At 29.3% G+C, this 17,056-nt stretch overlaps 1 protein-coding gene across 3 annotated transcripts in view; it reads left to right on the forward strand.

Annotated features, from left to right (window-relative positions):
* Nucleotides 1-14,262, forward strand: part of LOC129984355 (uncharacterized) — a 158,682-nt gene extending 144,420 nt beyond the window's left edge. For all 3 annotated transcript variants that reach the window (XM_056094224.1, XM_056094225.1, XM_056094226.1), the window contains 6 exons: nt 4,336-4,452; nt 7,292-7,432; nt 9,628-9,654; nt 9,808-9,852; nt 10,005-10,073; nt 12,585-14,262. In XM_056094224.1, the coding sequence (XP_055950199.1) occupies nt 4,336-4,452; nt 7,292-7,432; nt 9,628-9,654; nt 9,808-9,852; nt 10,005-10,073; nt 12,585-13,517 (1,332 nt within the window). In that variant the 3' untranslated portion in view covers nt 13,518-14,262. The remainder of the gene's footprint in view (nt 1-4,335; nt 4,453-7,291; nt 7,433-9,627; nt 9,655-9,807; nt 9,853-10,004; nt 10,074-12,584) is intronic.
* The last annotated feature ends 2,794 nt before the right edge of the window (nt 14,263-17,056 follow it).

The following is a 17,056-nucleotide window of genomic DNA, read 5'->3' on the forward strand; positions in this document are numbered from 1 at the left end:
GCAAATAAGGTGTGTTCTTTTATCTAGAAAATAAATATTTATATTTAAAATGCTCATATTTAAAGTTTTAATTTTAGTATGCATCTAAAGAATTAATGCAAGCAACTCTTTTACGTACATTAGTTCTTAGTTTTCCTGCATTCAATCCGATTTGTCATTATAATTAAGTAAATTTTTGACATCTCTATAGATTTCGAATGTTTTATAAAAAAATTCTAAAACTGAAAAAATTTTGGAACTGTTTAAATATTTTCGAAAACCCATTATAAAACATTTTCTCCTTAAAACTGCCTTTAAATCACATCCAAAATGTGTTTCTGCAAGGATCTTTCTTTATTTCCATAAATAGAACATTTCAACATAACAAAATGTTCTATATTCTTGTATTTATTTGGGTTCTATTTCATATTTGTACTTCTTTCATTAAAGCTAAAGAATGAGATGCCTCTTGAAACAATAACAGAATATTTTTTTTTCTCGTTTTTTAATCAAGAAATCTTCCAAAATTAAATTTTAGTTTTCTTAAATTCCTTAAATAATAAAGAAGAGATGTAAGGTTCTTTGAATCAAGCAGACTTCAGAACTTTTTCACTTAATGTCAGCTGTCCACTTTGCAAATTAAATTATTCACTTATTTTAGTTATCCTCTAAATAATTGAACTAATCTTGTGCATTCGCGCAAAAATTTATTATGAATCCTCTTTAAAAGAATCCATCAAATACATCACTTAAATACAGTGTATTTGATTATATTTGGAAAATTTAATTACTTGAAACTTTTTACATTAGTATTTTCTATTTCCCAATTAAAATTATTTTGTCGTTCAAATTATATCGTTTTAAAGATCAATCCTTTCTCTTTCGCCTCCAATACATTATTTGTTATGCATATGTATTAAGTTATCTATTATACTAAGAGTTATGCATATCTGTTCTTGAATACTAATGAAAGATGTACGATGACTACTGAGGACGAAATCGTCTGCAAACATCTAGATAAAGAAATTCTAATTGTTGAGAAAGAAGAATTTGTTGCATGTAATTAAGCCTTTACTTTTTTTCATTTAATTTACTAAGGATAAATAATTTTTACAAATGTAATTCCATTTCTAATTCCCATAAAAAAAAAAATTCTGAAAACTTATTTTCTTCATCGATTATTAGCAGATTCGTAAGATGATTATTTTTATTTTTTATTTCCTCTGTCAATTTTTATGATTTGCATTTAATCATTTCCCCCTTCTTTTATATAATTAATTCATATTTTTCTCTCTCATTGGAATTTAAATTTAATGTAATAAATTTATTTATTCTCTTTAAGTCTTACGATACATCAACTATTTTCCCTTTTTCTATTTAAATTATGCTGACTGTCGTTTCTATGTATCAAATTTTCGTATTTATCTTTTACTTCAATAAAATTCACATTATTTTGTGGCAACTTTTATTAATTAGCGTAACAAATGTGTGAATTTATAATCATAAGTATTTCTAAGAGATTCATCTTTCCTTTTTTTCTTTCCTTCTTTCTTTTTTTATGAGATAATATATTCTCTTTTCCGTCCTGTTTTTAATTTTGAAACAAATAAATTATAAAAATAATTCCACGCTCTTGCTTTCCTCTCTTCAGAAAAATTTAATCGCATTATCGTTTCATTTCCTGCCATAAGAGCATTAAAACTGAAAAATATTGATAAATAAAGAAAATATTCACAACCATTCGAAACACATTCTCAATTGATCGATCTCTTTATTTCCTTTTTTATTAGTTCAATTAACCATGACAGAAATGAGATTAATAAATGTTATAGATTATTTCTTAGAAATAGAAATAAAAAAGTACGTAAAAAGAGGGGTAAGTAGAAACATTCTCACTTGCTGCTGAAGAAAAATCGTTTTCTGATTTAAGAACAAATGATTAAATTCACTTTCTTCTAGTTCTCCGGATAGCGAGAATATTTATCGTTTCACGTTCGAAGTCACATCTGCAAACAATAGAAAAATCAAGTTTCCTGAGAAATACAGTCAATAAAAAGGTCAAAGTCTGAACAGTTTTCTAATATATCTTTCAAATTTTCTTTTTAGTCGTGAAAGTGCGGCTGCATTTTAGTTTCGAGGCAATTTTATAAAATTCAGACAATCGAAATTTATGTCATTTTCCGCATCGTTGATCTTATTTACCTTAGGTTTGACTTGAAATAGAATTAAGTGTCAAAGCATACTGTAAGATGTAGAATATTTTTTTATTCCATAAATTTAAACATAACTGGGGAAATTACGCAATTTCATGAATTTTTCCCAAATATAGACCACCAACGTTCTTTGTTTTGCAGATTTTATGGCTGCATACTTATTCACTTTCTAAGGTTAAACTCTCAGGACCTTATAAATTGCTGTGACAGGACAAAAAAAAAAATCACATGGAAATTAGGATTGTTTCCTTTCTCTGAAAAGATGAGATCATCGAAAATTACTGCTTTGATAGTAAATTATTGTATTTCATCTGAAAAAGAAAGCATCATCATCTGAACTGCACATTTCTGAAAATTACCGCAATATGTATACTTTTACAATGAAATAAAAAAATGCCAATTTTTCATTATTGTGTAATAATTTTTCTATCAGATCTAAGTGGAAATACTATTTCGTCTATTTTATTTTCTATTATAAGAATATTTTCAAAATTAGAAAATTAAGCCGAATTTAACTTATCTTTGATAAAATACATGAATATTTCAATCATCAGTGTATCGATATTTGAAGGATATCAACATTATATATGTATATCAACATTTAGTATATCAACCGCAATATTTGTATATCAACATTTCGTATACCAACATTTCGATATCAACATTTATATAACGTATATCAACATTTGGATATCAACATTTCGTAAAAGTATATCAACATTTCCATCAATATTTGAAAATAATGATTTCGCAATAAATGGTGTAACAACAAGAGGGCAAGGATATATTGATGAATATAATGCCAATGTTGAAAGGTCTCATAAAGATAAAATGCTAATGCAAAGAACATTTTATGTTTTAAAAACTAAATATTGTAATGAGATGGGAAAACTTTCTCTGCTACCGGTACATTTAACAGTATCTGCAGTATATAAATTAGAATAATTTGGATTTCATGATCAATTAGATATTTTATGTTTTATAAATTCATTTGAAAATATCCAAATAAATTGCAGTAATTACTGTATTAAAGAGATTTTTAAAAAATAAAAAAAAAATCATCCAAACAATTCAGAATTTGATTCTTATTACTTATGCTTTTTTTTCTTTGGGAACAGAGCTGGAAATGGCCCATTTCACAATTATATCTCAATCCGTTACATAATACTATGTTCCATTCCTAGTTTGTGATATCAGTTCATTTCACATTTCTATGAGTTTGAAAACCATTGTCTGTCAAAACGAATATATTCTCTTCTGGAAGTTTTATTTCAGAAATTAATCATTCTTTTTAATTATTAAAAAGAAAATATGTTTGGAAAATTTAACGTTCTATTGGATTAAATTTTTTCTGTTAATTTTGTATTCCTTTATTGCAGTCACATTTCAGTTCCACGTGGTTTATTTTGTCTCTTTGTATCTCCCTCCGGGGGTCATCTCAGAAATGAGGAAAAGAAGCTTCCGATATGGTGGTTGGTTCTCGCCACACTGGTGGGTACAGAATAGTGGGGTAGGCTACATCCTAGCGATGATGGACGTACTTCCAATGAAAAGATTGTACTGTAGCCAGAATGGCTCTTATGACTCAATTATAGTTCTTGCCAGTATTGTTGTCACGGCGGTCCAGTCAATCAGATTTATCCGTGTGCCTTCCGGGAGGTTGAAATGGTCGGTTAAAGATAAAAGTTACCTCCTTGTTTAATCCCACTGGGAGGGGGGATCACCTCGGAAATGAGGAAGAGAAGCTTCCGGTATAGTAGTTGGTTCTCGCCACCCAGATGGGTACAGTAATGGTTTGGGATCGGCTGCCTCATGTCGATGATAGGACGTGCTTCCCGCTGGAAGGGTTGTACTGTGGCCGGTGATCGTCCTTAGGACTCAACCACAGTTGTTCCCACCAAATGTTGCTGTCGCTGTGATCCGGTCGGAGTAGCCGGTAAAAGTTAAGGGCAGGGTATATTAAATCGCTATTTATATGCCACGATTACGCAAAGTTCGCCATAATAACGAAAGTATCACGGTTTATTAGCGTCAAATGCAAAACTGTCCGGAAAAAGTGAGACAGTTTCTGCGTTCCCCTTAGCAAAGCAGTTAAGAAATTATTCAGTTTAATTTCATAATAAATATTCCAAATTTCTTTCAGACTGCAGCTTTAAAATTCCTAAATACCTTGCTGAAAACTAGTCCGAGACCTGCCGACAGAATACGACTTCAGTGCGAATTAGAAGAAGCTGGACTAGATATCAACGCCTTAGAGACGGTAAGAAAATGTTCACTAATAACTTTTATTTAATTTATGAACTGATTTTGCATGTTCAAAAATTAAAACTTTGATAATGCTTATAAGAACTAATGCTTATCAACTCACTACGATTAAGTGTTAAACAATTTTATAATAATATCCTCGATTTCATATTCGTTTGTCGATTTATATTGACTTTTTCTTTAATGCTACATTAGAAGCTCCGATTTAGTGATTAAAACTATTAATTTTAAGTGTTTATTTACAGAACAGTTCATCAAAAAGAAAAACTTTTCTTCCATTTTTACTTTCTATGTAGTATTTATTTATTTACTACAAATGCCCAGAAGATTGGCTTTTTTAATGAACAGTTTTGATGAACATCAAAAAAGAAAAACTTTTCTTCTATTTTTACTTTCTTTGTAGTATTTATTTATTTATTACAAATGCCCAGAAGATTGGCTATAACGCCATAGATCTCTTGCCTTCTAATACAACATTTTCTATGTAATATTGTAATCGTGAAAAAGTTCCAATTTCAGATTTTGATGAATCTCTACGTTTCAAACCTCTCTGAATACGAAAAGTATATTTCTGAATTCATGTCTATCAGTCTGTCCATCTCTAAACGTATTAACATAAAAATTCTTTAAGCTAAATGACTGATATTAGGTTTATAGTCTTTATACCAAAGTCTGTAGATTTCTGTCAAATTTCCATTCAGAAGTTTGTATAGAGATCAAATATAAGCTTACACAATAAATAAAAAATTAAAGAACTAGATGTATAAAATTTGGTGTACAGATGTAATATCTAAAAAGTATATCTGTGTCTAATTTGGAAACAGAATTCGTTTAGGAGTTGATCGAATGTCGATCTTTACTTTCGCATACGTGAAAATGCGATAGCTAAAACTTAACTTAAACAAATGTAGTTCGGTATGCGATTCTTTGAATAAAATTGTAATTCAATCTGAAATTTTAGTTTCAGTCAGTTGGACAAAAGGCATCCAAAAAGTACATTCAATTTTCTGATACTTGTGTATTAACTGCAATCCATCTCCAAAGGAAATCGTGAAAGATCTAATGTCAATAGGCTCTTTCGTAACTATCATTCGTCAATGGCATGCACTTAGTAATCTATAAATACATTTATAGGATAGTATGTTCGAAAGTTTCAGGGAGACTACTTGCGCTGGTTTCTGTCCAAGCCCTTTTCCTAAATTGTTAATGTCAGTTCAGTTGATACATATTCACGATTTTCTTGTTGATGCATCTTTGAATAGAAAGTAATCCAGAGAGAGAAAGACACTGCAATATGCTGAATTTTCGAAGACTGCTGGAATTGGAATTATCTCCAGTCAATGTTCTAAGCAGATTCGATTATTCTATAACTTATCCCCTTAGTTCTAATTTTAAATATAAGAAATTAATAACTCCTTATACTATAAAGTAGATTAAAAAATAGAGAAATGCAAAAATACATTTTAATTTTTATCTATTTAAGCTTGAAAAAGAAAATGTGTCTTTCATTTTGTTATTGTTAATCGATAGTTTTATAGATAAGCATGAAGTATAAAAATAAGAATTAACTTGAAATAAATTCAACAGATTTTATTTTCATGTAAGTAATACTATGAAAGAAAGAAAAAATAAAATGAATAATTCTGAGCTTCATACCATAAATTATCTCGCTCTAATTAAAAATAGTGTAATTAGTAGTCCTCAAATATCAAGGAAGTAAAAAAACAACAACTTAAATGTTGTATTTAAATTTTATTGTCAAATCTGTATCCTATTGTGAAGATACTTATTAGAATAAGAGCTTTTGTTGAAGTTGCATAACTGTTTAAATTTTCTCATTAGACCTCATATTCATCCTCTTTCCTGTGGTAAATATAAACAAGAAAAACTTATGATAAATAGAGTATGAAAGCAATCTTTTGAGGTTTAGAAACTAAACAAACTTTCATATGTTCAATATATGAATATATTCTCTCCGCAGCTTTCACTGTACTTCCGTAATACAGCGCGTTTATATTTAACTTCGTTGTTTAGTGAAAAAAGTTAAGATACATTTTAAAACGATACCTCCTCTCTTCATTGACCAGTTTAATTTAAAATAAAATAGATATCTACTGTCTCGGTGAAAAGACAACGATGCCAAATTTCCATCATATAGTTTGTTATAGTTTAGGAGGGCATCATATTCACATACACAAACTGAGTAGGGTGCACTTTGGCAAAAATGATTTGCTATTGATTTGAAGCCTATCTACAATATTGAAATAAAGACTAAACGCAGAATTTCTTCCGTCTAAATGCATTGGAGTTGACAGATAGTTATTGTTTCAAAAATGAATGTCAAGGGTTTAAGAAGGTTTAAAAGATGAAGACTGGTCCAGACTTCGAGGTCGAATTTTAAGACGATTACAATACTTTCTCTTTGCATGCTTCATATACGAGAAAAATAAAAAAGCAAACCCATCCCACATCTGTAGGATGCCGAATAAAATATCTATTTCCTTTTACAATAATCGGAAAGAAATGAAAGGAACTTGATTTACAGGTAACTTAAGGACGACCTACATATGATGAGTCAAATGTTACAACAGATATAGCTTTTATTTACATTGCAAACAAATCAGGAACAGGCTCCAATGAAACATCTAATTCCAATACTCAACAGCTATCACTACCAGCAACCTTAATCCTCCATTTAATCCTGAATTATGTGCCGAGATAATTGGATCTACCCAGAAACGATTGCCGTCAACTTGTTATCCTTGAAAGAAAGGATATTTGTTGATAGAAATCAGAAAAATGATGACCCCCCCCCCTTTCCTTTTCTTTGACAGGAGCTGAGAGCCCGCTGCGTGCCCTGCACAGACAGCGTGTGGGCGGAGATCGAAGTATGGAGAAAATCTTATTTGGACATGGAGCACGTCACAGGAGGCAAGCACAACCTTGAAACGGAGAATGAACGTCTGCAAAATGAGGTGAGTTCCCTCCAAAACCTATCTTTTTATGTCCATGATACAGGGTATGTCTGTGGTGATAGCCACTGGGCACGTATTGTTTGATGGGGATGAGAAAAATTTAAATTATACCCAAAATAAATTTTCTCGTGCTTGCATAAGCGCTGAAGGTGAATTTAAAACTACGAACACAAATAGTGCTGAAAATCTGAAATAGATTATTTTATTTTATTAGCACAATTTCATTTATTGCATATATTTTTCATATATATAAATACATGTTCTTTACATTTTTCTCAGTGTTAACTTAAACTTTATAGAATGTTAACATTCATGGTGTTTTTTTCGAAGTCGCAGTTGAATTTGGAGGAGTAGGATATAAGAGTTAAGTAAAACTTATTGATAGATACCGTTTGTCTCACTTGTGTTCCAGCAAAGAAAAGGAGGAAAAAAAAAAAAAAAAAAAAAAAAAAGAAAGAAAAAAAACTACAACAAATTGGGTGCATAAAATTTTATTTCGAAAAAAAAGAAAAGAATTTATACATACGATAAAACTATTTTTAGATGTTCGATATGACTTAATAACAAAATGTTTATTATCATAACTATATATATTTCGTTCTCAGTCAAACGACCAGCTAGTATCAATTTGATGGCCAATATTCAAAGCAGATGCGGCTTCATTCTTATGAGACTGGAAAAAATGAATGAGATTTTAAACTTTTGGCAAATAATTTGTAAATAATAGATGCAAGAATTATTAATTCATTTATTTTGTCCCTACACGAAATATATATAAAAACCAGCAAATATGAGATTAAAGAAAATTGTCTAAACTGTGAGACATTATAAATTCTGATATTAAGAGATAGTTCGTTATCACATGAACATACCAAATGAGCAATCCGAATTTTAAATTGGAAGTAAGGCAATATGCAAGACCGCTATCACAATATAGCGTCAGATAACTTGGATCTTAAATGACATGCTCATGTTTAATGCCATTAATAACAATTTTATGATACTGTAGCAATATAAATGCTTTTCGAAAAATTATTTTGCTACGTTTTATAGATGCGATCGTATATAGTTATTATATATGAAAGTTTTTAACTATTCTCATAAGGAGATTTATATTCCTATAAATCAAATTCGGATTAATTTTAATACCTATTAAAATTAACAGAGAATGAAAGATTTATTTTTATTAAATTACCATATTAAATTAATCAAAAATGAGATATATGATCTTGAAAGAGTTCATTCCATAAATTTGCTTGGGAAGATCTATGTTTTTTATTTTTTCTTAGTTTTTATCTGTTTGTCTTCTCTTGTTTTTGCAAGGCCATCAGAATGCAAGTTAATTCTAATTGGAGCCATTTAAAATGAAGAACTTATAAATAAAGAACTAGAATTATTTTTTACGGATAAAAGGGAATGGGTTGTTCTGATTATCAAATTCAAGCATAAATTTTTGGTGAAACAAAAAATATCATTTAATTGTTGCCTTCCGTTTTTTTAGACGTTGATATTCTTATAAATATAAATAGATTCAAAATTATTTGTTTATCAGTATGACGTCCTCTGTTTGTTCAAAAATCAATGTTCTGCTGCATATATATATATATATATATATATATAATATTAAAATTTATTTTGGAAGTGAAAGAGAATTTTTTTTTTTTTTTATCATGCTGAAACTCAGGCTTAGAGATATTTTATAAGAGTCATTGAAATTATTTCATATACAGAAACAGAAATTTCTTTAAATGATGAAAAAATTTAAGTAAAAACAATTATTTCCATAGATGGTTTAATTGAAGGCGTTTCAAAGGATACTTTAAAAATTTAAAGTGCAGGGATAGTGAAAAAATTGTATTTACTGTTATAATCAATCATTTCAACAATCATGATAACATTAAAAACTGTTTATATTATAATAAGTTATATAAAAAGATATTATATTATAAAAACTGTTTGGGTATATTATAAAACTGTATAATGTTTTTATTATAAATTGGAAAACTTTTATACCATTCAAAATATTTTAATGAAATACAGAGTTAATGTTTGATCTTATAGCTGCATCGGTATCACAGCAAACTAATGACATTATTATAATTTGAAAGAAAAAGAAAAATATATAGCGTCTGTTATCTTCAAAATATCGATGTTAAAAAAAAGTTTCTTAATTTTTTTTCTTTGTTTTTTTCCAGGTTCAATTACTCCGGCAAGCACTTAAGGTAATTTGTTTGCTCTGAGTAATTTTTATAATTATTATTATTGAATAATTATTTTTGTTTCTGTTGTCAAATTATCCTTTCAAAATAAAAGATAAATCCATTTATTTTATCTAAAATTCTTGATGTGTGTAAAATTTTGTTTTTCGTTTTTAGAAACTTGAAGAAGACAAGATCAATTTAATGCAAATAGAAATGGAAGTAAGTGCACTTTATTTTTTAATAGAATTTATCTTTTTCTCTGTTTGTTTTTCAAGAAAAGGTTATAAATGTAAATAAAATTATTAAAATGTATCTGTTATGACAATAAACAAATTTATTGAAACATTTTTAATGAAGGTATTCTTTTTCAGCTGAAAGAAAAGTGTGAAGACTTGAATGAAGAAGTCACTACTCTGAAAAGTGAAATGAAGAAACCGAAGGTTAGTCCGGAAGAAAAATAAATTTGGTTTATTCTATTTAATCAATATATTATTAACCATTTACTAACTTGTAAAGCAAACGAAGTCAGAAAAGAGGGATTCTTAATAGGAATATCCTATTTAAAAATTGAATGAACTAGATTTTTCTATGCGCCGTATATTGTACAATTTTTTACATACAATGGGAAAATAAATATTTTTCTTCGTTTCGTAAGAATTTCTTCGGTAGATTTATTTTACTTTATTTTTTACTTCCAATATTTTTTCCTTCGATATTATGCTGTCTGCTTGATATTATATTCCAGCTCCGTAGTCCAATTTGAAGAGAATAAAATAATCGCAGTTTTAATCAGAAATATTATATGTAAATTATTCTCTTTAATTCTAAATATATGAAATCTTTATGCTTTAAATTTGCTTAGCTATCGTTTGTCAAAATTCATTATTAAATATTATGGTTTTATACAAAAAGAAATGATTTTTTATATCATTGGTGACAGGGTTTTAGATTTGAAAATTTCTAGTTAAAAATACCAAAATACAGTTATTTTTTTTTTTTTTTTTAAATCTGTTCGCCATTATCATCAAAACAATATAGGCACCAAGAATGGCGATCGCCAAAAGTTTCATCATGAGCATTTGACTTTCCTTTATAACTTTTCATATTTGTTCTAATAGAATTCTTTCTAGATAGAAAAAATAGTCTTATAAACACTGGAAATTTTAAACGTTAAAATCAATATATACATAGAGAGAAATCAATAGATTAAAAAAAGGCTGAAGTCGACAAAATGAAAGAAGGTTGAAGTAATCTAACCTTTTTTTACTTTCTCGCATATGAATTATAGAAAAAATATTGCAACTGTCAAATTGAAGATTTTGAAATATCTCCACGGTTCTTCCTGAGTTTAAGAAGCACATTTTTGACATTATATCTGTCTGATGGTCTGTGAACACGATAACTCAAACAAGCTTAGAGCTAGACAAATGAAATTTCATATTTGATCTTTACTCTAAATTCGTAGATTTCTGTCAAATATTGAACGAAATGCATTCAGAGAAAGTCTGTCTGTCCAAATATAACGCGATAACTACTGAATGAAGAGAATCATATGGATAAAATACGGTACATTTATTTAACATCTAAGAGTAGATACCTATAAAAGTTGGGATCAAATCGGTCTAGGTATTAATCGTTTGTCGGTCTTTACTTTCACAAACGTGCAAAAGCGATAATTCAAAAACGCAGTCACTTCAACAAGTCAAATTTGGTATGTGATTTTTGACTACAATTGTAGTTCTGTGTTAAATTTTTATTTCAATCAGTTGGAAAATCGCGTCTAAAACTGAAATTCGGTTTCATGTACGATTATCCACATGCCATGGATTAATCGCCAAAATATACATACACACACATACATGCAACCAAGGATCACACTATAGATTTAGTAAAAACACTATATTCAAGCCAAAGATCACCATTTCGTAACTAATGTTCTCCAGTTTCATGCTAGGCATTTGTAACCTTATCCAAAGTCCACAATTTTATGCGAGGGAAAGGGCATAATATATTTATTAAAGACTATGCGAGAAAATTATGAAGAGACCATTCCTGCTGGATTGTCATAGAATCATCATAATTAGACATAAATCCAATTAATGGCATTGTATGGATTCCGATTTGAATTATTTACAACAAATAATACATAATATGTAAGATTTCTATACTGCATGCAGAAGAAATATAGTAAATGTTCTTAAACACAATTATTGTTTTAAATTTTTAAAAATTACGCTTACAGCCAAAATAACTGATAATTTTTTTTAAATAAAATTTTTATACCTATAGCTAAAATTGCTATTTTTGATTTTAAAAGTATTTCCCCAATTGTAGGTCATTTCTTATATTGGTATTTTATTTCTTACTTTTTAATATATCATCACAAAAATTATCCCGCAAAAAAAAAAAAAATAAATAAATAAACCGCGCATAAATCAGCAAGCGAATTTAAAAGCATAAAAAAAATCTTGAAAGTGACTATCAAAAAGTAAACAGATACTTTGATTGAACATAGATTTAATTTTGAATAACTTTCTATATACTTTTGTAATACTCCGGCATGGAGTTCTATTAGAAGCAATCCATCTAATAGACTAAAAGCCGGCTGTGGTCATACAGATTCGCAAGTAGAGACATCTAGTTGCGTTTATATATATATTCGAAAATAAAAAGAAATAATGATTCATAGGCACAAAATGTCTTGCTATATACTGTTGTAAAGAATTATAGCACAGTATAATCTGATACTTTCAGAAAAATTACATTAAGTTGTATTTTGCACTCATTCAAACAATTTTCTATGAAAGTTGGTATTAATATTCAGTTAATATGTTGTTTTTTAAATCACCTTTGCAATTGATCTGCCAAAACATAGCATTCGTTCCCATGGTTGCTGATATATGTTTACAAAATAATGCAATTCAATGGCATTAAATCACTTTTCTTTTTAGGCTGTTGCAGAATTGAATCAACTCAATCTGTTAGACATTAAAAGCCATTTCATAGACGAGGACGAAGAAGCTTTCCTATCTGGCGATAGTGGCCAGTTAGGAACAGAAGAAATCTTCATTGATGTCCCAACTATTCGTCCACCAGTCGGGTTCCGTTCGGACAACTCCAGCTACGAAGATAACTCGAAATATTCTCCAAACCTCAGCACCAAATCCAATTCCTCAAACAATTCTTCCAAGAAAAACATCTACACAACAACAAAGACCATCACAACTTCGAGTACCTCCACTGGCTTTGGATCGAAAACCAATTCGGACAAAGATTCTGCAGATTCGGCTTTAAGTGAGTCCGAATCCGACAGTGGACTGAACTGGAGTTACCCGGACATACCCGAGCCACCATCGGAAATCCGAGTCAGTCGGGCGTCTTCGCGACTAATCGAGGGCAACAAAACAATCGTTCCTCTTCGCTATCCTGTACTTGGTCCCAACAGGAAGTTGGCACAAAGAAGTCGGTCTGAAGACAGGAGGGAAACGAACGATTCCAGGACCCGGAAGCAGTTGGAAGGAGAAACTAAAGTAGTCGATTCGTCGAATTTCTTCATGGTCAGAAGGCCTCACACAGACGTGAATTCTAGACAGTCGTCTCCTATAAGTGACAAAAGCGGAAAGGTGTCAAGCTTCCCTGGTGGACGGCAAACTGCGATTACACCATCATATCAATTACCTGCGGCATACCGCAACAACTTTCTGGTAAGAGGTCACAGTACATGCGACTTATATTCGGGTAACAAGAAACTAGATGACTGCCCACAGATTCCTCCGCCAGACTATAGCTGTGGGGTTTCTGTAGCAGCTTCAGGTGGCACTATTAGTGCACTGGTACACCGAGAAATAACCAAAGCTGTCAAACAAATTAGTGGTTGGATATAATCAACGTCCGTTTTTTGACATAAATAACTTTTCGCCGGTCATTAAACCACAAATTTTAAGAAAGAACGAGTAGGAAAAACATTAACTGAAAACTACTAAGTAGTGTCAGTGAACTGTTGTGGTTAATGAATGATAAGAAAAACAAGCATTGGGTGAATGCTTAAAAAAACTAAAGAATAATTTCAAAAAGAAAGTTTGAATTTATGATAATGATTAAGTTTGATTCAATTGTCGGTTTGGCTTAAGACGAGTAAATATTTAACAACACAGAACTTGTACTGCAAGATATGACAGCGAAATGACTTTTAAGATAAATAATTTATAATTGCAATATCAACTCTCAGTATAATTTTAACAAACCGGCAACTTTTTTCCCCCTTTAATTCTTTTATAATGTTTAAGTTTCAGAAAGGACTCTCAAGTCGAATTTGTGCAAAATGCATATGAAAATGTTTCCTGATTGTTTATTTTTTTAGTTTCAAACAGTTGCACTTCAAAAAATGGCTCACGGCATAAGAAATTATTCTTATCACAGCCACTGTGCCTTTTACTTCTTTTTTTATTAATAAAAATAAAAACATTTTTCTTTTAAAAAGTGTTCACAGATTTTCAAGAACTAAAATAAATTATATGATTGAAAATATTTTAAATTTAGCCTCGAACATTTAAAACAATAACTGAAAAGAGGAATGCATATTTTGGTAATTTTTCCTTATTATTATTTCCACTCTTTGGATATTTTCTCAATTGTTTTGTCATGTTTTCATTGATTGTAAAAATAAATATATATATGTGTAAAGTAGAATGAGGTAAATGTGTTCATTCAACTTATTTTTCTTTAAAAAAAAAAATAAAAAAATCTACTTAAAATGTCTCTTTTTACTCAAAAAATACAATATCAAATTTATGCTTTGCAACACATTACATAAGAAAAAAATGTCATCACTTAAAAGAATAAAGAAAATAGTTACCTACACACATATGCTTTATTGTTAACTTGACTTAAACGGATTTCTTCTTTCAGTAGAAAAATTCAATTCTTGTTTTCAGAGAGACAATACAAAATCCTCTCTAGGTGCTCATTTAACGGGTAACAGCAAGTATTACAATAAGCACTTTTTCCATAAATGGATTTTCTGGGTCTGAGGCTTTTTATCATATGAGCAACTGTGCTTTTTAAAGATTCTTTATGCCCCATCTGATATGAGAATTCCAGTGCCTCAAAACCCAGGACCGTTTTTCTTAAACAAAAACAGAATGCTCATGTCCCTTTTTTCAGATAAATTACAGTGGAATTAATCCCTGCTCATGTATGCATTTCAAATGTGTTATGGCTAATTCATTTTAGAATCTATTATGATCTTACAGAGAAAAAATGAAATGCCAATACACAGGCAGATGAACGTAATTGCATTATGACATGTGATTAGGAATTCATATATAAAATCCAAACTCTATGAGACATTTTTTTTAGTATTCCAGAATCAAGTTCCATTCTATTGATTGTTGGTTTTGAAAATTAATATATGATATCCAGATCTAAGATATCGTAATAAATCTTTGCAATAAAGTGTCTTCTTCCCAAGTGTAATGAAAGAAAAAAAAATCCAAAGATGAACCCATTTTATGCTCCTCAAAATTTGTAGCATAATAAGCACAGAGGATTTGTGGTAATATGATACAGAATAGCCAAAGGAATTTGGAAAAATGTAGAGAAAGCTCAGATATTGCAAATTGAGTGATTTCATGATAAAGCTGAATGCCCAATTTTTGATGTGTTCCAACACATCAATTTTAAATAAGCAATGCAATTTAACTCTTTTTTGTTGATCCATTAAGATTACACAGATCACAAAAAAATCATAGCCACTAAAAAATCTTTTGCATAAAAAAAATTACTTTAAGTTTTGAACTTGGCAATATTTTTTAATTATATGTTAATTGTATTATCATCCCATTTTAGAAAGGACCTTATTAATTTGAACCGTGTTGAAATGAAACCTGAGCCAACATTACCTTTATCAAATTTATTTATCATACCAGGCAGTCCATATAGGATAACTTCACCATATCTTTGAAATATGGTTCAACACTAAACATTTCATGCTTCTATGAATTGCAACAATAATTTCAGTATAGATATTTTATGTGCTTTCATACAAAAGCACTAGATACAACTTATTCTCAACAGTTTTAAGTCCCCTAAAAAAAGTTTCATCAATTCCCTATCATAATCGTGAAATCACTCTGATATTAAAATGTTGACTGGCACTCTGAATTTCTCACAATGTAATTTATTCATATGGTCCGATGATCCCCAAAGCAGTCAACGTGTTAATCATAAATTCCTCACTAGCCGAATCCAAGTATTCAGCTTTTAGATAACACTTAGTATAGAAATGAACTTTAATGGAACATATACTATTGAAATCATTTCAAATCCATAAAATATTATTAACAATGACAATTTACAAACGGTAACAAGCGACTTTCATATTGTTCTTTCAGCAATTACCAACTTTTCTAGAAAATTCATTCCTGCATGCAATCAAAATGAAAAATTCATTCAATCTGCAAATTCTCAAAATATTTTAGGATTTTGAGAATTATTTTTGTATACCTTCATTACATCCAACTCTGACTCTAATTTGATATGTGCATGGTTTTTGAAGTTTTATACTTTAAGTTTCTGCATCCTATTATCTTTTTGCTTTTTCTGTATTCCACTACAGTAAAGCAAAATGTATGGTTTAAGAAAGATAATGAACTTCAATTAAAAATGCATCATGTTTAAATTGGGGTGGGGAAGAAAGAAAACAGAAAGCTGCTTCTACAGAAAGGGACTACACTATATTTAGAGCCAAATGTAATTAAAATAATAAATGCATGATCCGTTAAATAAATTCTTTCAAAAAAAAAAACAGTAATAAATAAAAGCTTATTTAACTGCTTCCTACACACTAACATACATGTCTATTTTTAATTCAAATTTTTTTTTTTTTTTTTTTTTTTTTAACTTTTTGGGTTAATTTTCAGAAAATCCTGTTCGATTTTCAAGGGTCACTAAATTTTTACCAAAATAAATTTTATAGAAGATTTTAAAAATATATTATAGTTTAATCATTTTTAAATTAAAAAACTCCTCCTTGGAGAAGTTAAAAGTGAGTTCTGAATCAAGAGAAATCACTATAAAAGCATGATGAGGCTTTATTTATATATATATATACAAACACAAGATGAAAGAACTACAAAAAATACATGGCACAGTTTTATTTGATGTTACTGTTTTAAGTCTATGGATTAAAAAGCTTTATTTATTTATAATCCTTATTGCAAAAATGTTCTTCCATTAATGTTTGTTGCAATAGCTCTAATGTAATCAATAATGTTAATATATATCCTCACATTTTGAAAGTAATGGTTATAATGGTTATTCTGTCATAATTTTTTTTTTTTTTTTCCCTATTTGTGAATTCAACTAGAAATATACTCTAAAATAATTTCAACAAAAAGAAATTCCTCAAAACTATAAGTTGAAA

Source organism: Argiope bruennichi, chromosome 9 (genome assembly GCF_947563725.1).
Source record: "Argiope bruennichi chromosome 9, qqArgBrue1.1, whole genome shotgun sequence".
Classification (NCBI taxonomy): domain Eukaryota; kingdom Metazoa; phylum Arthropoda; class Arachnida; order Araneae; family Araneidae; genus Argiope; species Argiope bruennichi.